This window comes from Pteronotus mesoamericanus, unplaced genomic scaffold, assembly GCF_021234165.1.
Source record: "Pteronotus mesoamericanus isolate MK-2021 breed Mesoamerican mustached bat unplaced genomic scaffold, CSHL_Meso_final contig_80, whole genome shotgun sequence".
Lineage (NCBI taxonomy): Eukaryota > Metazoa > Chordata > Mammalia > Chiroptera > Mormoopidae > Pteronotus > Pteronotus mesoamericanus.
The window spans coordinates 878,344-899,507 of record NW_026555261.1 but is presented as its reverse complement, the minus strand read 5'-3'; the positions used below and the strand labels follow the sequence as shown (position 1 = coordinate 899,507).

At 58.2% G+C, this 21,164-nt stretch overlaps 1 protein-coding gene across 1 annotated transcript; it reads left to right on the top strand.

The window, feature by feature from the left end:
- The first annotated feature begins 1,914 nt into the window (after nt 1-1,914).
- CD99 (CD99 molecule (Xg blood group)) lies at nt 1,915-20,730 on the top strand. The gene is made up of 7 exons (XM_054585030.1): nt 1,915-2,054; nt 13,186-13,215; nt 14,999-15,043; nt 16,324-16,368; nt 17,013-17,081; nt 20,380-20,537; nt 20,632-20,730. The coding sequence occupies exons 1-7, from the start codon at nt 1,988-1,990 to the stop codon at nt 20,728-20,730; spliced, it is 513 nt and encodes a 170-aa protein (XP_054441005.1). The 5' UTR covers nt 1,915-1,987.
- The last annotated feature ends 434 nt before the right edge of the window (nt 20,731-21,164 follow it).

Below are 21,164 nucleotides of genomic sequence, written 5' to 3'. Positions count from 1 at the left end.
TCTGCGAAATATGACGGACATTGTAATTGTGAGCCAAGGAAGGTCGCGCTTGAAAAGAACCCAAAGGCATCTTAATGAATGAGAAACACAAGTCTTAAAAGGCCTCTCGTAGGCACAGATGTAAAAGCCTCCAAGCGCGACGCTCAGAGAGTGACGAGGCACATTTATTATGGAGGGCAATGGGGACCTAGCCCCTCCGTGATAGGAGGCACCCAGTCTCCAGAACTTTCTGGAATATTAAAAGTGTGAAGAGAGGGGGTCTCCTCCCCGGTGCGGCCCCTTGTGACAGGTTCGGGATTGTGCAGGTAGGAATTTCTTTTGAAGGTCATAGACGCGAACTGGAAGTTTCCCAAGAAGGAATCTGTGGAATCGGCAGGTAGCCCTTTTTTCCCCATTGAGGCTTCATGCTGAGGCCGACTTACCTCGAGGTGCCAAAAAGGCTGCAGCTGCTCCAACATCTGCTCTTCTTCCACCATCAGGAACCCCTGAGGGGCTCCTGTTGGCCCGGGCCCAGGGTCCCCACCCTCCATGGGCCCCAAGACTGCGGCCAGGAAAAGGGAAAGCACTAACGGACACTTTCAAGTCTGCAGGGGGGTGGGATAGAAAACCACGTGAAAAGGGCGCATGAGGGCAGAGCCCAGCAGGGGGCGCCGTTCCGCGGCTCGGTAGTCAGCCCAGGTTTGCTCCGAGATTGAGCAGGTTGTTTTTTTTTTTTTTTGTTTCCGCCGGAACGATTATCCTTTGGGATTCTGTTGGCCAAGGGAAGACAAGCGCCCGGGGAAGGGTTCTGCGGGTCTGACCGAGGCGTCTCCGAGGAGGTGCGCTTTGCCGCAGCCGCGCGCGCGGTGGGCCCCCGCGGGCACAGGGGGCCGGCTGCGGCCCCGAGGGCGCAGCGTCCAGACCGAGCGGCGGCAGACGGGCCCCGGGCAGGGCGGGGGGGAGGGGCCTTGGCTCCTGCCCGGAGGAGGCGACCGCGGCGCGCGCTCGCGGGACCTGGGTCGGCTTTGGCGGGTGGAGTGCCGCGGTGACTCAGGGATCCTGCACCGTCTCAGACGTTGTCCCAGGCCCCGGCGGCAACGCGGACAGAATTGTAAGCTCCTGTCTTCATGAAAAAAAAAAAAAAAAGTACTGCAAGCCTGGCCCGGGCAGAGGCAGGCGCAGGTCAGGGGCGGCCTTGGAACGTCAGCGCAGACCGCGACCAGGCTGCCTGCGGCCTCAGTGCCCTGCCCTGCCCTGCCCACCCCGTCCCGCCCCTACCCTGGCCTGGGGAGATTTCGGGGAACGGGAGCCCCATGCAGGGCAGTCCTCAATCAGGCGAGGGAACAAAGGACCCACTTGCACTGCGCCCCAAAGCCCCCGACCCTGCTGCATGCTCTGAGTCCAGTCTAGACCTCGGGGGGCAGTGCGCCCCACTTTCCCTCAAAGCTAGAGGATTTCACTTTGTTTTCCTAAGGAGTCTCCCTGGGCGGGGGCGGTGGAGAGGGGGTCCCATTACAGCCTGGAAGGCGTTGGAGAGGCCAAGAGGGTCTCCACCGTTTCCAGACAAGGGAGGCTTCCAGACAAGGGAGGCGGACTCACTGTGCTACTTAGAGACACCACGCTGGGGGATCCCCCATAAACGGAGGTAGCAGCGGATGCTATCTGCTGCCTTCCGTACAGCTCTGGGGTTCCCGTTAGGGGCGGGTACGGGCCATCCCTATCCTTTCCCCGGGAGGGACGGGGCTCTTTTCCCCAGTCTAGACCCCCCAGTGGGACCCCAGCCGTCGCCAGTCAGCTCCGCGCGCGCCCCCCGGGGCTGCCTCTGGGCCGCAGGGCCGGGTGGGCGCAGGCGGGGCAAGCGCGGGCCGGGGCGGGGTGACAGCGCAGCGCCCCTTCTCCCCCTGCCGCGCCGGCTCCGCCCCGGCGTGTGGGGGTGGGGGGTGAGTCTAGCCGCCGCCGCCCGCGAGCGCCACTTCAGGAACCGCGCCTGAGCCGCGCCGGGCGCACCATGGCTCGTCGGGCTCTCGTCGCGCTGCTGCTGTTCGGCCTGCTGCACACTCTGGTGTCCGCCCAGGGTGAGCGTGCGGCGCGGCCGCTGGGGCCCCGGGGGGCGGGGCGGGTCTCCCGGGAGGGCCGCGGGCGCACGGTGTGGGCTCCGGCGCACGGAGGGCGCTCTTCGGGGACAGCCGGAGTCTCCCCGGCGGGCAGGACGCGCGGCGCCCACGGGCGGCCAACGCCCCAGCGAGGCGGTCGGCGCCTTGCTTCTTCCAACTTTTTCCCTGAGCCATTTTGGGCGCACTGCAGAGGACAAACGTCAGCTTTGATTTTCCAAAAAGCCACCAACTCTGCCAAGTCGCAGGGGTCTGGGGGCGGCGGTGGCAGCCGCCTTTCCCACCCGAGGGACAAACTTCGTTCCCAGGGCCCGCCTGGGCGCCGCCGCCCGGGCGGGGCTCTCCAGCCCACTCCTTTGTTCTGGGGCTCGGGGCGAGCTCGGCGCCACGCCCTGCGTCCCGGGCCTAAATTTGGACGCGGCTCGGGAGCCTGACGCCCGGGGGCGGGGCGGTGGGGGGAGGGAAACGTTCACCGAAGTCTGGGCCTTGGACGAGTCCAAAACACTCCTTGTCTTCAGGCCGCGGGGACTGCAGCCGGCTCTGGGCACCGGCCGTGAGGACAGGCCGGGCTGCGCGAAGGCCAGAAACGTGTTCTCGGCAGATGGCCCGTGCGTCACGCGAGGTAGTTCAGGAAACACAGCAAAAGTTTCCTGGGCAGGGCCGCGCGCCAGAGCCCCTCCTGCAACCCCGCGCCGAGGGTGCGGCCTCTGCGCCGCGTGTGCTTTTCTTTCTGCTTTTCGAAAAGGGAGCTGGGATCCCGCCTGCCCCTCCCCGCTCCCCACCCCCGCCCGGGTCCCGGGGCCCCAAGGAAAGTGGGGAGACCGCCACCCCGGCGCGCCGGCTGGTGCCTGATGGTGCGTTATTTGCCCTCGTGAACACGGCCACGCTTCGGAGTGGCCAGGGAGCGGGCAGTGGAGTTTCAAAACGCATCTGGTGGGCGCTGCGTACATTTTTGCAGCCAGAACTCCCGCGCACGCAAGACAGGGAAGGCCTGGTGGCTGATTTGGGAGGAAATGAAACCTCATCTATGGAGGGGGGGGGGCACAACTTCCTGCCTCTCTCTTTCCTTCTGGAATGTCCTGCCTTGTCTCCCGTTTCTTGATAGGGTTTTTGGGGGTTCGGTTTCTTTTGTTTTTCGCGGTTGTTGCAAGTGTTCCCAGCGCGCCAGCCGCTGCGCCGTTTCTGACCAATTCCTCCAGCTCCTTGTTTATTGATTCTTCATGGATTCTTTTTTTTGTTTTGTTTTTCCTGGCGTAGCACCTACTGTGTGCCCGCCTCCAGGGAAACGGGGCTGGGTGCTCTCGCTGGGGGGTGGGGTGAGGGGAAAGAGAAAAAACCCAAATAGGCCCCCGAGGCTCTGGCCCTGGGGGTGGGGGCAGAGTGGTCCGTAGGCGGGGGCTGCCTCGCCGCCGCTGTGGTTTTCTGGTCACTGTGGGATTGTCCGTCCGTCGGGGCAGCCTCGTTCTCTTTCGGGCCCCAAACCAGTCATTTTGAAAAGGTGAGGGGGGAAAACGCCCCCGAGCACTGTTAGCCCAGAATGGAGTGGCCCGATCGGGGTGAACACGGAGGTTCGCAACGTCGTGACGGTGGCCGATGCTTTTTGGGCGCTGGTGCCGACTCGGTGACCGGGGTGGGTGTCCGGGCTCGGAGCCAGGGGACGGGGCGGTGACAGGAGCCGGCCTCGCCCCCCAAAAGCAGAGATCTGAGGCTTAGTAGCCATGAACCTCCTGGACGCCCCTCCCCGGACCGCGGCTCCCTGAGCTGGGCTTGGGGCCGGGAACGGCGTGTTCTGAAGATGCCGACGGGTTTTAGCCTTTATCAGCGAAGCCTCTTTTCTGGCTGGGGGCACGCAGAACACAATTTGTTACAGATGTGTGCGTGGGGCTTGGATTCTGTTCTGGCCACAAAGGTCCTTTGAGGCCAGGGACCGGGCTCCCCGCTTTGGGCCCTGGCCGGACCTCAGAGTCCTCGGGCCCCGGGACCCTGCGCCCCCGGGTGTCTCCCGAGATTCCCGGGGGCCGCTGAGGGGTGCAGAGAAGACAGGCATCAGGAGGGGAGGAGGGACTTCAGCCGCAGGTGGAGACAGGCTTCCACCGAAACAGGACACTTAATCTCTGGAGATACTTTTTGGGTGTCCTCGCTGGGAAGGGCGTGGCCCTGGTATGTGCTGGGCGGGGACCAGGGAGGCTGCCCCATGACCACCGCCAGGGCCCAGGACGCCTCCCGCACAGAGTCCCCCAGCCCCAGGGGACCGTGGGGCGCCGGGCAAGCGCCTCTGGGGCGTGTGGCAGAGGTTGTGGGCAGCGGGCATCGCGGCGACCCCAGAGTCAGTTCAGCCTCGGTCCCCTGTTGGAAAGCTCGAACGCCCACCTGAGCCAGCGCCTCACGGCCGCTCCTGGGCTGCCCCGCCGTCCCCGCCCGCCGAGCGGAGGCCTCCGTGGGGGCTTGCGTTCCCGGCCTGTGGCCTCGACCCCGCGGGAGCTTGCGTGCGCCTCTGTCGCAGAGAAAAGCCGTCCATCCCATCGCCCACCTGCGTGGTGGACTCGGAGACAACGGAACTGCGCCTCATCCCCTGCCTCTCTTTCCGGGGCTTCCCGGCATTTTGTCCGCGGGTCACGACAGTAATCTTCCTGTGAAAGGCAGGAGAGCGTCTCTTCGGTGGCCCGGGTCCAAGTGCCCTGGAACTCTCACGGGTGATCACGGAGACGTTTTTCCCCGTGGCTGTTTCCTCTGAGGGAGACGGGCTGGCACCCCGTGCACCTCGCGGTGTCCCTTCCCGTTCACGCCTTCCGGTCCCCGTGGTCTCGCTGAGGGAAGGAGAGGGCCCAGCTGTTGGTGACCGGCTTGCAGACAACCCTGCCGTGTCCGAGAGGCTGGAAGTGGCTGTGAACGCTGGGCCCACGCTGAATTGTTCCGGCGCCCACGTAATTGAGAAGTCCCTGTTGCCAGGCCCAGGGGTCCTGGAGGTCTCCCTCCGTCCTCACCTGGGGACGGGGGTCCCTGCGGACAGACCTGGGATGGAGCGTTGTGTGTGTGTATGGGCGTGTGTGCAGCGGAATCTCCCGCATTCCTTTTGTGTGTGTGGGAGGGGACAGACTCCTTTGCAAAATATTCTCTGCAGACACGGGGGGGTTCCCTGAGCCTCCGAGAATGAGGCATCCGCGTGACAGAGAACAGCAGGCACATCCCAGGCCAGCAAGACCCGCCGAGGACCTTGTTGGCTTCTAAACAAAGGGTCCAACCCATGGCTACGTGTTTCAGGAGAGGCTCCTGTCGCCGCTGCGAGAGGTTGCACGCATGCGACATGGACGTAGAAAGGCGTCCGGGAAGAAAAACGAGGGGAAGACAGGTTCCTGCTCTTATTTTCAACAGGAAGTTTTATTTTCAATCGCTGTGTTGCCCTTAAGCCTTGCAGAGACCCCTAGAGTACACACCCTTCCGAGGAGATTCCCTGACCAGTTTCCTCCTTTGGGGAAGGTTGTCGGATTTCCCAAGACACACACAGGCTGGGCTCGGTCGGCGCAGCCCTGCGGGGTCGAAAGGGGTTGTGGGGACGGCTGGTCGACCACACAACACCACGTTCCCTTGGTCTCGCCCGGTCTCTCAAGCGAACGGTGCCTACGAATCAAATTCCTCTTTGTATCAAAAATCAAAGACACTACTCTCTGATTCATAGTCTTGCACATCTCCAGATAGGCCTGGCGCGGGCTTCCCTTTCTTGAAACTCCTGTTCTTACTCTTGGCCGACGCTTTTTTTCCCTTCGCTGGTTTTGGGAGAGGAGTCACCGCGGGGTGTGTTTCCGCTTTCTCTCGGAGTGGCTCACAGTTGCTGCCACGCCTCTCCTTGCACAGTTTTGCTTGTCATACCTTTTTTTTTTTTTTTTTTTGGTTGTTGGTTACATCTCCTCAACAGGAAACGAGAGACTTCCTTTGTACTCACCCTGGAGGTAGAGGCGACTCCGGCAACCCGTGTTTTTCAAACAGTCCGTCCAGGGCCTCCGAGGGGCTGTGAATGTCGCGTGGGGTCAGTCGCGTGAAGGAAGAAAAGGAAACAGATCGGAGTGGAAACATCGCCTGCCGGTGTGTGGCCGCCAGCGCCGCGGGGCGCGCCACGGGGGGGGGGCCTGTGTGCCCCTTCTCTCCGCGCCCGAACCCCGGCGCCAACATGATCTAAAGCCGTTCCAGTTACGTCGCTTTCTCCACTTAGACGTTTTGGAAACAATCCCTCTGTTTTAGGGAAAGACCCTGGCAACGTTTCGAAGAGCAAGTAGCTGGTTCCAGGGTGCTTCTGGGAAAACGTATTCCTGTTGAGGGGTGGAGGGCACAGTCTTCCCGAAGGACCCCGGCTGCTGTTACGCAGTCTGTCCCTCTCGGCAACACTAGGGTTTGCCAGCCACGGTCCCGTCGCGTTGGGCCTGGGAGGGACGCAGACCCGTCCATGCGGGCGTGTCCGCAGGGACGCCGTGCACCCGAGTGATCTGTGGACAAAGCCGACAGAGGCCACGCTGTCTGGGGGGCAGAAGGCCTGGGAGGCACCCACATTTTCCAAACGGTGTAAGAAGCCAGATGGTGGCAGTCAACGTCTGCTTTGCTTCGTTCGCTCTCTTCTGGTGCAGACGGGCGTGGGTTTGGGTGAAGATGGGAATGAAAGCAGTGCCGTTGTCCACGCGTGCAGCAGAACACGGGCTCCCCCGCAGGAAGGGGTACAGGACGGGCCGTGCTCGGCCGTGTGGCCCCGAGCCGTACACGCAGCCAGGAAAGGAGAGGTTTGGCGGGGTCTCAGGGACGGTTCAGAACAGGAGTCTCGCCGCGATGGGTGGGTGCTGCGTGGCTGGTGGGGGGCCTCTCCCCGCCGAGGGTTTTACGTAAGGACCGTGGCGTGGCTGCAGTGAGGCAGCACGCGGGGCGGATGGTGGGCCCAGGGACGGGTGGAGGTCGCAGAGGGTGGACCTACGTGCGTAGGGATGGGTGGGTGGAGGGATACGATGGCGGAGGGCGGGCTGGGGGGACGGACGGAGGGACGTTACAGATTATCGGTGGATGCACGCAGGGCTGGCTGCATAGGAGGAAGGGTGGATGGATGGATCTGATACATGGTTCGTGGGTGGATAATATAGATGATAGGTAGATGGCACAAGGTAGATAGAAGACAGAGATAGAGAGATGGAGCTGCCTTTTTGTCCACCCATCCATCCGTCCATCCGTCCGTCCGTCCGTCCATCCATCCATCCGTCCATCCATCGATGCATCTTTTGTTTCTTTTGCTTACACCCGCACCTCTTGGTATCTACCGACGATCTGTGCATGCCCTGCGTGTCCAGAGCAGTAGCAGCTGCCACGCCCGCAGGTGGCTGCCAGCTGCGGGTGTGCATCCCCGCCTTGCGCAGAAACCACAGGCACCTGGACGGCGTGCTGGCTCTCAGCAAGCATTCCGCGGGGCGACGCCTGGCGTGCTCGGCGTCGGAGCGCGACAGGGGACTGGCGCGCCGAGTTGGGGACGCGGTCAGGAAGTGGGAACAAGCCGAGGGGAAGCAGCCTCAGTGGGGGGGGCGGGCTGCATCCTGTGTTTTGGTCCCCTGAGGTCCCGCCCCAAATCCGTCTCCACGGCAGCCAGACCGTAGGTAACGGCTGAAAGATGAGATCCATCCGGTTGCGCCTGTGCTGGCCCCAGTCCGTCGTATCTCGAGCGTCTCATTCTCGGCTTGCCCTCCTGCATCTCCTCCTTCATCCGTATCTTTGGTGATACAGCCGTTTGCCCGGACTCTCAAACGGAAGACGCGCCTGTCCCTGTTGCTGGCTCCTTTGTCTTCCATCCGATCTGTTCTCAAATAAAGTTGACGGCGTGTCCTCAACGTTTCTTGGCGGGTGTTCCTTTCTCTGTTTCCTTTTTGCTAATGAGATCCACACAGCCACCCTCCTCTCCCCGCCCAGACGCCTTCCCTGGACAAATAAAGGGACGAGCTGTTCATCTGTCTCCTTCCCTGGGTTCCCGCGGCACTTTCAGGACGCCTGGACACTCCTTTGCAGAAGGCTGTGTTGTTTTAAATTGCGTAATATGAAATACACGGGTTTCCAGGGAAACCCGTTGTCTAGGAAGCCCACGATCCAGTGCCCAGACAAAGGGGGCGCTGGCCTGAGCCCTGGGCTTCCCAGGGACCCCGGCACCCTGTCTTCTCTCTTTCCTGATACCTGAGTGAGGGTGCCAAATGCAAAGGAGCCGAGCGACCCTTCCAGGCTTTGGGCGTCTCAGCCCTGGCCCCAGGGCACGGCGCCCGCCCCCCCGCCCGGAGCGAGAAGGGATCCCTCCCGTCCAGGCCGACCTGGTCGGGGGCTGAGTCTTCCCCAGGGTTTTTAAAAAGCCCACGAGAGCGTTGTTCTGGGCCGTAGAGCCCGGGACCACCCCCGATTGTGGGTTTCCACACGTTCCCCTTGGCATTTGTCTTCACTGCGGGCGTGTGTTCGGCGACATTCCCCCCTGGGGGGTGCAGGCCATCTTCCAGAAGGTGTCCCCTCGGTTACTGGATCTTCCCTGAGCCCTTAATATATTTACCGCGGCCGTTGTATAGATGATGTCTCCGAGGTCAGAGAGTTCACGAGTTTGCTCAGCGTCACGGGGCGAGTCTGGGGACCTAGGAAGAGGGAAGTAAGTTCTGTCGAAGTGGGGACAGGGCTGATGGATCCCGTGGGCTTGCGCGTGGACAGCTGCCTGTTAGGTAGCCCTGAGCTCGCCAGCTGTGGACCCCGCTGCCTGTCACGTGGTTTGCCCGGGGAACAGAGCGTCCCGTATTTAAGGAAACGCAACTCCACACAGAAGAGAACTTTCACAATCCTTGTAGCGAACGGATAGAAGGCCCTTCACCGAGGCCTCGCCAAGGTCTGATGGATTCCGCCGTCCATCGACCCATCCGTTGATCCGCCCAGCGGGTCGGTCCATCGACCCATCCAGTCCCTCCTCATCCATCCATCTACCCACCCTCCATCCATCCGTCTGTCTCTCCAGTGTCCCCATTTTCTATCCATCCTCCATCCATCCACGTACCCACCCATCCATCCATTATCCACCCACCCACCCACCCACCCACCCATCCATTTACTTAGGTGTCCGTCCACGCCTCCCTGACGAAGGACCGAGCCTTCCTAGAGGAGGAGGCCTTTTCTCCGGGCTTGGAGGCATCAATGAGACTTTTTCTGGTTTGGGAAGAAGCGTTGGCCCTCGATGGCCGAGCCGCACAGGATCCACGTGCAGACTTGGGGGCGGAGCGGAGGTGCCCGAACTGTGGGACTCAGGGCCTCCCGGCCGTTCACAAGGTGCTGGGGGTGATTGTAACTGGTCCAGGGCCACACCGTGACACCCATCGGGCGCCCCAGGAGCTCTTACGATTCAGGTCCACGCGGGGGAAGCGGGACTCGGGGGGGTCCTGGGAACTGCTCGCCGCAGTTCATTCTTTTTCACGCTGGGCCAGCAGAGGAGGTTCTGGGGGCCCGGCGAGTGTCCCCCCAGTTCTTGGGGCCGCCCGACGGCGTGGGCTTCGGACGTTTCATTCGCGGCTGGCGTTTCCTAGGCTGTTCCTTGGGGGCTTCGTGGAGCCCTCGATGGCGCCTTCTGTGCTTGAACAGGCATTCTCGACACGAACTCACCTGGGGCCCCCGGGCTCCGGTGCTTCCAAAGGCAGCGAGACGGAAAGACTGAGGCCGAACGTTAACGGTCCACGTGCCTCGAAAGAGAGACGGGAGATGCTCTTCTGGAAAGCCAGCGGGTTTCAGACGCTTAAAGGAAGCTCAGATGTAGCCAGCTGCCGTGATAGCCGCGGTTCCCTGCTCACCTGGGAATTTCGGGCCCCGCCCCTACCTGTACTCCGTGCCCAGAGCCTGGGCTCTGGACTAGAATTTTCTGCATCCCGGCTGCCCTGCTTCAACCCCATGCGCATGCCGGGGCTCCCCGTGTTCAGGGGTTCGGCCCTGCCCTGGTGATTTGTTCCAGAAAACTTTTGCCGGAGGCGAGCCGGCTCGGGCGTGGGGTACGTGCCTGGTCGCTGAGTCTTGTCCTCAGGGCTCGGCAGCCTGCGGAGCCAGCGATGCTTTCAGTGGGGCTCGGAGACACCGTGGGCGGGAGGCAGGAGGTCGCTGGATGGGAGCTGGGTGGGGGGCAGGTCTGCAGGGTGTGGGGGGCGGGGGGCGCCGGTGTTGCCGGCGGGCTGGGGGCGGAGGCGGGGTTTCCTTTCCTCCCATGCTAAGCGCAGTGGGAATCAGCTGTAGGGGCTAGAGAGCTCCAGAAATGTCCCGGGCGGTCCCGAAGTTTGTCTCTGCCCCCGTGTGGCGTTCTAGGGCCCTTTGTATGGGTCACAATAATAATCACGTTAATAATAGTAAACAGGAGACCGACTCCAAGTCCGAGGCAGGATCGGACGGCCCGATTCTTTCTTCTGTTCTGATTTTATTGCTGTACATTTTCTCGGTGATTTATACATACATTTTTATGTAACTCAGAGGCTCGGTTTTAAAATGCTAGGACTTATACTTTCTACAATTTATTATGATATCATTTTGTCATTTATTTCTATTCTAGCTTTTATTTCTCTCATGCAGTTCGTTTAAGTTATATACTTATCTGATTGAAACGTTGTGTGTCTAAATTATAAACAAAATCATAATACACATAACTTATAAACATTCATATTTCATTTCTGTAACTATATTTTATACCTGTTTATTTTTATAACTTATGCATTCTACGGTATAACTGAGTTGTATCTTTGATAATGGTTATCATTTATTGTGTATAAATTTTATTTGTGTTCTAGTTTATTTCCCTTTTCGTTTTCTATATTTATATAATTTACACACCTATCGGATGTGTAATTTACATCCAATCGATAAATTGCCCAGTTTTTAATTTTTATAATTTATTATTGGAGCTATATTCTAATCTATCCTCCCTTCATTTCTATAACTTTATTTCCATTTTCGTTCTATCTGTTTCTTTATATAGTTCACGAGTTCCGTGTGCAAAGTTGATGAGTTATACAACTTATTGTTGTAGCTATTTCACTTCTATTCTGTTTCTATTGCCATGACTTCTGGTTTATCTCTGTTTGCTTAGACACGCTCCGTACATAAATTACGCAATTTTTAGAGGCCATCATGTGCCTGTTTCCGTGCCTGCTGCAATTAATTCCACATGGGAGCCCACCATCGTGACGGACCCCAGCAGAGTCCGATCGGAGCTTCCCGGGGGGCGTCTGTCGTGGTTCGGGAGGGTCCGCCCCCCTTGGCGGCACCCCCACCCCGAATACCAGGGTCTTAGGGACCCCTCTGGGTCCCCTGTGTGGTTCGCCGCGAGGCGCGGCCCCAGGAGACACCACGAGAATCAGGAGAGTCAGAACGGACCAGGCAGCCAGGGTGACTCAGCCCCACACCCTTGGGGAGGAGGCCTCGCCCAGGGTGACTCACCGCCCGCGTCCGGGGAGCTGCGTGGGGTCGGCTGGGCTTCCGCTGGGGGACCCCGGCTCGCGTGGGCCCCGCCGCTGCTGGCCTGAGTGTTCCCCAGCAGCAAACTCCGCGTCCCCCCTCCCGCCCGGCTGCCTGTGACCTCGCAGAGCCCCGTTGCTGGCTTGGAGCTGGTAGAGGCCCGTTGTCCTGACGCGTCGAGTCCACCCGTCGATTGGGAGCAGCTCGGGGAAGCGCGGTGGCCTCCGGATCCCCACGTTTCCCAGCGGCGTCTTCGGGGATGTTCCTTCGCCCCGGGTGCCCACCCCTGGGGCATCGGGCTTCTGGCGTCTGCACTGCAGGGACGGATTAGGCATGGGCAGACCACGGACCTCCAGGTGCCTTTCCCTTCTGGACGCCCCTGCCAGCCACGACTGCTTCCTCCTCCGTTCCCCGGGGCTGGCTTTGTTTGCGGAGCCGTCCCCCCTGCCGCCCCCTCTGGACTTTGTCGTCCGCGAGCAGCCTCGGCCGTTTCCTGTCCCCCGCAGACCTGCCCTGGACCCCCTCGGCTGGCCTCCGGGTCCGGGCAGCCCTGGGCTGGGTGGGCTGGGTGTGGGCACAGCGTCGCGACCTGCACGGCGATCGCGACGCCGAGAGTCTGCGGGAGACCGCGGCGGCGGGCGCACCGAGGGGGCCGGCTGGGCCTGAGCTGGCGCGGGAGGGCCCCCGGGGTCCCGGCCGGGTGTGGAGGGCGCGTGAGCTCTAGGCCGGCGGCGCCTGCGGGGAGGCAGGCCAGGCCGCCCAGAGTGGGAGGGGTGAGCCCGGCGGGGGCCACGGCGCGGGCGTGCCCACAGCCCCACGCGTCCACAGCACGGTCACAGACGCGTCCGCGAGGCCCCACGCTGCGCCCGGCGGGCTCGGTTCAGGGGCCGCCCTCGCGCTCCAAGGCCGACATCGCAGGAACCCGTAGCGTGGGGTGCCAAACGCGGCACCTTCCACGCAAGCCTGTGGCTGCTGGCTTCCAGGATTCCAGAGAGTGCCCGCTGTCTGGGCGTCTTGTCACATCCCTCCTTCGGCCCCCCAGACGCCCTTCGGCCCCTCTTGGGTTCTCCCGGGCAGCACCGTGCCCACGCTCCGGGGCGAGCCCCTCAGAGTCCGAAGTCACCCCCGGGGTGAGGGAAGGGGAGCGTCTGAAAAAGCTGCCCGCACGTCCTTTCGGGTGGACCGAGGGTTTGGGGGACAGGGTCGGGGGGAGACGGTGGGACGTCCACGCCAGCGTGCGTGCGTGCGTGCCTCTGTGCGCGGGAGCGCAGGTGTGCCTGTGAGGAAGGAGTTTGGTCTCCCTGTGTTGGGAGTCATTCCGCAGCTATCGCGAAGGGCCGCCCCTTTGTAGAGGGACGCACACGCGACATCACCATGTTTCGCACTTTTAGTGTCTGCTGAGTTCTACGATCTTCACGTGTTTTAGGTATAAAGTGACGTATGGCTCTTAGGCCTTGGAGTGAGTATTGATAATGAGAAGACGTAGCGCAACCCATGAGGGCATTTTCACAACCTCCTAAATACCCCCAAACTTTGCCCAATCCAGCCCTTCGCTTTACGGGGTTTGCTTAATTTTCCAGTCTGTGTTGCTTTTCCTGAGTTCTAACACGACTCTTTTTCCTCTTAGATGATTTCAGTTTATTGGATGCCCTGGAGGGTGAGTAATATTTACTTTTTTAAACGATTTTATTTATTCTTAGAGAGAGGGGAAGGGAGGGAGAGAGGGAGAGAAACATCCGCGGTGCGTGGTGGCCTCTCGCGCGCCCCCTGCTGGGGACCCGGCCCCCAGTCCAGGCCTGGGCGCTAATGGGGAATCGAACTCGTGACCCTTCGGTGCGCAGGCTGGCGCTCAGTCCGCTGAGCCACACCAGCCGGGGTGGTGAGTCATAGTTACCGACCGCATTTTAAAGAAGACCTCGTGACTACTTCTTGGGGAAAGGCACTAGATAGACCTAGATGTGTTCTCCTGTGCAAATGAGACTCACCTAAGGTGAGAGACATCAAGTGCCCTTGTTGGGTGAAAAAAACGCTCCCCTGGGGAGCACTTGTGACACCTTTTGGTGGCCACAGATGCCAAGGGGTGCCGGCGGGAGACGGCCAACGGCGTGTCCAGCCGGGCACGCGGAGGCAGGGCGCAGCAGGGATGCCGTCCTGGGCTTGGGCCCCGTCTCTGCCCCTGTTTGCACGGGGTGGCTTCCCTGGATGCCGGCCCCTCCGTATGCAACGCCCATTTTCCTCGCGGAGGCAGTAACTGATAGGCAGAGCCATGCTGATCAGCGATGACCTTTACCATCACGCCATCGTATCTAGCGCTGTGGGCGCACACCCTGTTTCCAAACGAGGTCTCCAGGGGTTCAGGGCGGACGTGCGTGCTGGGGGCAGAGGTCGCCGCCCGGGACACCTGTGCAGTGCCTGTGGCCCCAGCACCAGAGCCGGGACTCAGACCCAGGAAGGGACAGTCCTGCGAGGATCCTGCCGTGGGGTGATCTTCAGGCTGCTTGGCTGGGCCATGAGAACAGCAGGTCACCTCGCAGCCCTTGCGACCCCCGCCCGCTGTCCTTTGCTTCCCAGGGGACCCGCCTGGGTCAGAGCCTGGGGGAGCTAGGAGTGTTTCCACCAAGCGTGGCAGGTCCCTTCCTGGAAGGGAAAACGAGGCTGGACACACGCCTTCCTACGCGTGTTTTCAAACCCTGTCCGGCGGGGTTGCCACCCTTCAGCCGGGATTCTGTGTTGAAGTCTGCTTTTCTTCAGCGTGAAGAGTCGCAACCACAAAATGATATTCCCTAAAAGGCTGGGTGTTAAAAGCCCCTCCTGCTAGCCCTGGCCTCGCGGCTCAGTGGCTTATTGGGTCCCAATAAGCCAAGATTGCGGGTCCAGACCCCAGTCAGGGCGCAGACAAGAAGCAACCCATGGTGATGCATCAATTACTGGAACGACAGATCGACGCTTCTCTCTCTCTCTCCCTCTGTCCCCTCCGTCCCTCCCTCTCCCATCAATACCTAAAAAACTGGAAACACCTTATAAAAGCCCATCAATGTTTTCATTGTTGTGGAGAGGTTGCCTTGTTTTTGGGAAGACGGTGGAGGAGCGTCTGCAGACGTTGGAAATTTTTAAATGAGTTTTTCTGATTAACATATAAAGCTGGCGCTACTTTATGTGCTCTTTCTTTATGTGAGCAATGCTGTTACCAGTAACACTGAACCGCATGATGAGAAACAGTGTTAACGATCCTCCAGGATCTCCAATTTCGGGATTTTGGATGTGTGCCATCAATCTTGTCGCGCTCATTTGTTGAGTTACGAAAAGGTAAAATTAAAAGAAGTGGAAAAACGTGATTCCACCGTTGTTGGTTTTTTTTTTTTTTAAATGGAGCCTACTTAGGACTTGACTTTGTTTCCCCTCTGTGAGTTGTGCTGACGGGAATGTCTTTTTCTCTTCAGAGCCTGACAAGAAGCCCACAGCAACCCCCAAGAAACCCACTTCCGGTAAGAAGAAAATGTCCTTCGTGTGCGAAGAGCGTGGGCACATGATTGTCTTGCACCCCGGTTTCCCCGAATACGGGTTGGGACACGGAGCCGTATACATACTCGTAACTGGGGGGCTCTGGACGGCGTCTGGTTAAGATCTGAATCGGCTCTGGTGCCCAGTGCTCTCTGCAGGAGAGGATGGGGACTCTTCGGGGGGACACGTTGGGGTCCTTTGGACACTCTTTCTGGTGGTGTTTACCCCGAGTGTCTGACTCGGGGGCGAAATCCTCTTAGGGGCTGCGATTCCTCGATACCCCAGGAGACAGTTCATCCTTCGCAGCCTCCAAAGCTTTAGCTTCCGTGCATTCGTGGTTCCTGATTCTTTCAAAGGAAACTCGGAAATGGGGACTCGGAAATGGGGGAACTGAAACTGCCCAAGGGCCTCATTCACGGGCACTGAGCCACGCAGAGTAAAATGGACGCCTCACGTTGTTCTGCCTTTTTCCTTTTCTTTTCAGTAATACTATATCTGCTTAGTTACTGAGCTCGTTCGTAGAGAGCCATCTCTTGGGTGAAGGGTTAGCCGATCTTCGGTCCAGCTCTGGTCCTGGGATGCGTCAGGCGCGTGGACCGTGCTGGTGAAGTTGTGGTTGAATAAGTGACTTGGTACTGTCCTGAGGTCCCTGGGACCGTAAAAATCCGCCCCCCGCCCCCCCCCCCTCCGGCTTCCATGCCGGCGCGGTAGGTTGTGCTGGGTGCGTAAGCAAGTGTGCCTCCTCCGCGTCACTGACCTGTGAACCGAAGTCTTAAAATCAGGAAGGCACTTTGGCAGCTGCCATGGGTCATCACGGCCGTTCCTCGAGGACACCGTGGTTGGTGCTGCCCCTTTGGAGGCACCTCGTTGCCCCAGTCAGTCCCATTTCTGCCCCTGCGTCTTCACCGTCCGCTTTGCAGGAGACGGTGGCGGACTCTAGGGCGTGAGCGCAGAATGGGGACTCGAGCCCGGGAGAGCTCCCTGGAGGCGGAGCCGGGAACCCACCCCGGCCCGGGTGACACGCTGTCTGTCGATTTATAAATGCCTGCCTTTCCTGATCTCCCTCGTACTCTCCCTTCCATCGGAGACACGCGTGACGTCAGGATCCGTGGGGAAACCGGGTTTGCCATTGTGATGCTGGTCCGAGGCATATTCAGAAACGTGCTGGGGGGGGGGCGGTGGGCCCGCCTTCTCCCCAGGGGAGACTTTTCCTTTGCCTTCGACCCCGGAAGCCGGGCGTTAACAACCACCGTCCCTCCTGTAGGTGATGACTTCAATTTGGAAGACGCACTGGGCGGAGGAGGACACAGTGAGTCACTCTCTCAGTTCTGCTCTGTGGCTGGCGGGCTGGGGATCCCCAAGGAGTGGGATTGGACAGAGCTTTATTGTTTTAAAAAGATAACGGAGAGCGTGTTCGTTTCGTTTTCTTTTTTTTTTTTTTTTTTTTTTTTTTTACCGGGAAGCCCTAGGGAAGGGGAACGGTGTAGCGTGCGAGGGATTTCATCGGTGCGCTCGCTTTTATTGGTAAACGTCTGGGACTGTTTGCGGGACCGCGAGGCTCGGTGCCTGTCCGGGCCGGGGCTGCGGCCCGGTGACCTGCGCTGGCCTTCAGGCGCAAGGGCCCCGCCCGCGCGCGCACACTGTGCCGCCGCCCTGCTGGAACGAGGGCTCCCCCGTGAGCGGGCCAGGGGCGCGGCTGTTCCCTTTGGCCCGGGGAGACCCACAGAGACGGCCGCCGCTGGTCCTCGCGCGCGCGCCGAGCGTCTGTTGGAGACACGGGAACTTAACGGTTGCTGCTGGGAGGCGAAGGAAAGGCATCGGCCGGGGCAGGCGGGAGCGGGCAGCCCCGCCCCGAGCCCGGACACGCTCAGTCCGCCGTCTGTGTCCCCACGGACGCGTCCTGTTCTTTCCTGAAAACGGCTCAGCGTTGCAACTGGCGTCTTTTACCCACAGATGATCCAGCGCCCCCCGGCCCGCCGAAGCCAAAACCTAACCCGTACCCCAACCAGCCGGGATCTTCTGGTAAGACCAGCACCTCTCCGTGGGAGGTGTTCCCCGTAGAGCCATTTCCACGTCAGCGGAGAAGGGGGGCGTGTGCAGTGCGCCCGGGCCACTGCGGTTTCCGCAGGCAGGGGAGCCCCCCTGCGTCTGGGAGCGGGGACAGCTTCCAGAGAGAGATTTGGGGTTTGTGTGTGCTTTCTGAGGGAGCCGTGGCTTCCCTTCTGTCCAAGCGTCTATGGGCCCTTTAAAGAACTGCATGCAAGATTTTATATTTTTAAGGGTCATCTTTATTATATTTTTTTCCATGACCATCTCGTGCCCGCCTCCCCGCCTCCCCCCGGCAGTCCCCTCCCTATCGGCCACGGGCACGAGCCCTTTCTCCTTTTCGCTCTGTCCCCTCCCCCGCCCCGGCCCCCCCCACCCCGCCCCCAGCGACGTCGCTGTCCTCTGCTCCCCGTCTGTGAGGCTGTCTCTGTTGTGCACGTTGGTTCAGTTTGCTCATCGCATTCTGCACAGGAGCGAAAGCTGGTGGCACCTGCCTTCCTCTGAGCGGCCGACTTGCCTCCCTATAATGGTCTCCAGGTCCCTCCGTACTATGGCAAAGGGCGAGACTTTCTTTTTCTTTTTCTTTTTTTTTTTTTTTTTTTTATGGCCGAGGAGAATCGTGCTGTAGAAACATCCGGCGAGATTTTAAATGTACGGAATTGATAGGAGGAAAAGAGTCGGTTGTGTTTTTAATCCTTGTTGGGGGTTTTTCGGCGCGTCACACGCAGTCTGCGTATCCTGGCTGGCCCCCGTTTTTGAACTGAATGCCTGTTGAAATTTCCGATTTCCAGAGCTTTTTGGTTTCTACGCTTGTTTCCTCTACGAATGCGGAAAAGTACAACTGCTACTCATCGTCCACCACGGTTAGCATTTGGACGGCCATCCTCTTCAGTATTTTATTCGTGAATTAGATAAAACAAATTAAGTACAAATGTTACTCTTTTGTCCATCCTGGGTCATAAAATAATTTTGGCTCATGAAGAACCTGTAAACATTTTTTCACATCCTGGAATAGTTTTTTCTCGTACAACTTTGCATGGCACCTGGGTGCTCGTATAACGAATCTCCGAATTTGAAAATGTTGTCTTTCGTTTCTTCTGAAATTTTCGAATTACGAATTACAAAAGCACATTTAAGCCATCTTGATGCATTTAACAGTCTTGTACTGAAGAGAGATTCTAGAAGCCAAGTTGTTCAGGTCCATGTGTGTGAGCTACACGTATAGCTTTTTTTTTTTTAAAGGTTTTATTTATTGATTTTTTTAAAGAGAGGGGAAGGGCGAGAGGAAGGGAGGGAGAAGAACATGGATGTGCGAGAGCAGCTTCGATCGGTTGCCTCCCGTAGGCGCCTATCCGAGGGCCTGGCCCGCAGCCCCGTCATGTGTCCTGAGTGGGAATTGACTGGCCACCCTTTGATTTCGGGGACAACGCCGAACTAAGTGACTCATGCTGTTTCTCCCCGTTTTTATTTTATTTCTGTGGGTACATGGTATGTCCTTTGTTTTTTCCTTCATTTCTGTAACTATGGAAATGACTGTTGCAGTTTTTGAACTAGATCCTGACTGATGAACATCCTCTGAACTTGCCATCTTTTCCCTTGCCTCTCTTCGTTTTTCTCCGTGATTGTCCGATGATTTTTTTTTTGAAATTGTTTCCCTTTCTGCTGTTTATATTTTCTCTTCACACTTTATTGGTATTTGTGTCATTTTTGCCTTGGCCAGAAAACCCACGACAACGCTCACGTATGAGAGAACAGACATTTGTCACGCCTGACTTTAGAGAAGAGAGATATTGTTTTGACGGATAGTCGTTTACAAAAGTGTCTTTCTATTCATAGTGGCTTTCCCTTCCTAAAAAGGAGCAAGACGACATTTCAGCACCTGCGTGGGGTTATCAAAGATGGTCATTTTTTTTTCTTTTTAACCCACGAATGCGATGAGTTCCACTCAAGGATGTTTTGGTTGTAAACTCCATGTTTGCAGTTTACATCGCGTGAGTCACGATGGCTTTTGTTAAGCGGAGGGATGACACTTGATGAGGGCTCATCAACCCTCCCTCCATGCAGAAACTTAAACTTCTACAAAGTCACGATGTCTCTTCAGGGTGCCCTGGGCTTGGCTGCCGCTGGCCGGGCTCTGGGGCGTCCGGGGTCACCTGGTCTGAGGTGGCCGCGGCTGAGGTCACCGGTCCCTTCCTTGTAGGTCTGACACCAGCCTCTTGGGAGCTCATTCTTACGGGGCAGGAGCACCAGACCCAAAGAGGCTGTTTAAAAATATCAGTTGATTTTTTTTTGCTCCCATTTTGCTACCATCTAATGGCCCAAGTATTGGGTTGGCCCAGAAGGTCATTTGGTTTTTTCCGTACGGTGGCTCTGGTAGTGCTGGGTTGTCTTCCACGTCATTCAAAACAACTTTGTTAACTGGCACTGTGAGACCGGTCCTGTCAGCACACATTGAAAAAAAAAAAAAAAACCCACATCAAAACGGGTGGGTTTTTGTGCAGCCATTTTCATCCTGAAGATGGAAGAAAATAGGCACCATTTTTGGCATAGTAGGCTTTGTTATTTCAAGAAAGGTAAAAACCACAACTGAAATCCCCCACCCCCAAAAGAAAAGACGTGTGCCGTATATGGAGAGGGTGCTGGGACAGATCGAACGTGCCCAAAGGGGTTTGCGAGGTTTTATGCTGGAGATTTCTCGCTGGCTGATGCTCCACGGTCGGCTACCAGTGGCAGATCATAGTGATCCCGTCAAGATGTTGATTGAGAGCAATCAGCGTTCTACCCCGCAGGAGAGAGCCGACCTGCTCACGATAGCCAAATCTAAGTTATTGGAGACAATGAAAAACGCGTCTTTTATTTCACGGAAAAAACCATATGGGCTCTTTGGCCAACCCAGTAAGTCACCCGCATGAGGCCAGAGGGAAGAGAGAGGAAGGATCCGCGAGGCGGAGGGTGAAAAATGGCAGCCGTCACCGAGAGGAACCCGCGCGAGGTTGAGCCCTTTCGGGCTGTGGGGGTTATATTCATCCAACACATGGGGACGCACCTTCCGTTTCTTTTGCTGTCCTCTTTTCGAGTTTATGAGCTGACTCTTGGCCGAGACTGGTTTTAGGAGTTTTGCCCTAGAAAGGGAATTCCGTTGCAGCTGCATCTTTGAAAGAGGGCTTCCGGAAAGGAGCACCTTTGTGGGGTCCTTCGCGGGGTCTCGTGGTGTCTCCTCCAGTCCAAGACATCAGGACCCTCCCAACAAGTGACACTGTTCTTTCTTTCCTAGGTGGGATTTCAGATGCTGACCTCTTCGACCACACTTCCGGTGGAGGTAGGGTGGGTTACTTGCTCTGTCTCTTTGCTCGTGGATCAGCTGTGGCTCCCCTGCCCTGCCGGATGCCCACAGGGTCTAAAGGCTCAGCCCACGGGCCTGTCCTTCGGAAGGTGACAAGGGTGTGGACCCTAAGTCCGTCCTTGTGGAAGCTGGTACCTGGATGTTCTGTGGACGGTTTGGGGAACTTTTCTCCTTTTCCACCAGGATGCAGCGCAGTGGGAAATTCCTAGACATCTCCTACCCAGCCCATTCCTCTGTGTCTTCTACCATTATTTCACGTTGCTCATGGGCTGTTTCACGTAACTAAAGAAATCGTAGCCCTGAACGTGGAGTGACGTGACCTCCGCGAAGGACCCTCATCAGCCCCGTGACCGTTAGAAAAGGTTTCTTCTGCTTCTGTCTTTGAAATCTTAGACCACGATAGGGTTCAAACAGTCTTGAAAGTCATTGATCGGCCAGTAAGAACCGATATAGTATGTTTATGATTATTACAATGTATTGGCAGTATTTATATATAGTTTGTTTTAGTATATTTTATATATCCTGGGAGTCAAGAGAAATCTGTCTGGAATTCCCAGCTGTGCAGTCACCCTGGGCAGGGGCTCACGTGGGCTCTGGCACCCTGGCCTGGATGGTCCCCAGGCCCAGAAGGAGGGGACAGAATTCCTGACGCACCTTCAAGACTCACGACGTGGTGGGTCTCCTGAAGGCCACCGTGCAAGGAATGGTTTGAGTTA

Bases quoted from the DNA above. Each gene is read 5' to 3' on its own strand.
- CD99 (XM_054585030.1), top strand. From the start codon at position 1,988: ATGGCTCGTCGGGCTCTCGTCGCGCTGCTGCTGTTCGGCCTGCTGCAC. The intron at 17,082-20,379 runs GTAAGACCAGCA...TTTCTTTCCTAG, and splicing joins CAACCAGCCGGGATCTTCTG to GTGGGATTTCAGATGCTGAC. The intron at 20,538-20,631 runs GTGACAAGGGTG...CTTTTCCACCAG, and splicing joins ACGGGCCTGTCCTTCGGAAG to GATGCAGCGCAGTGGGAAAT.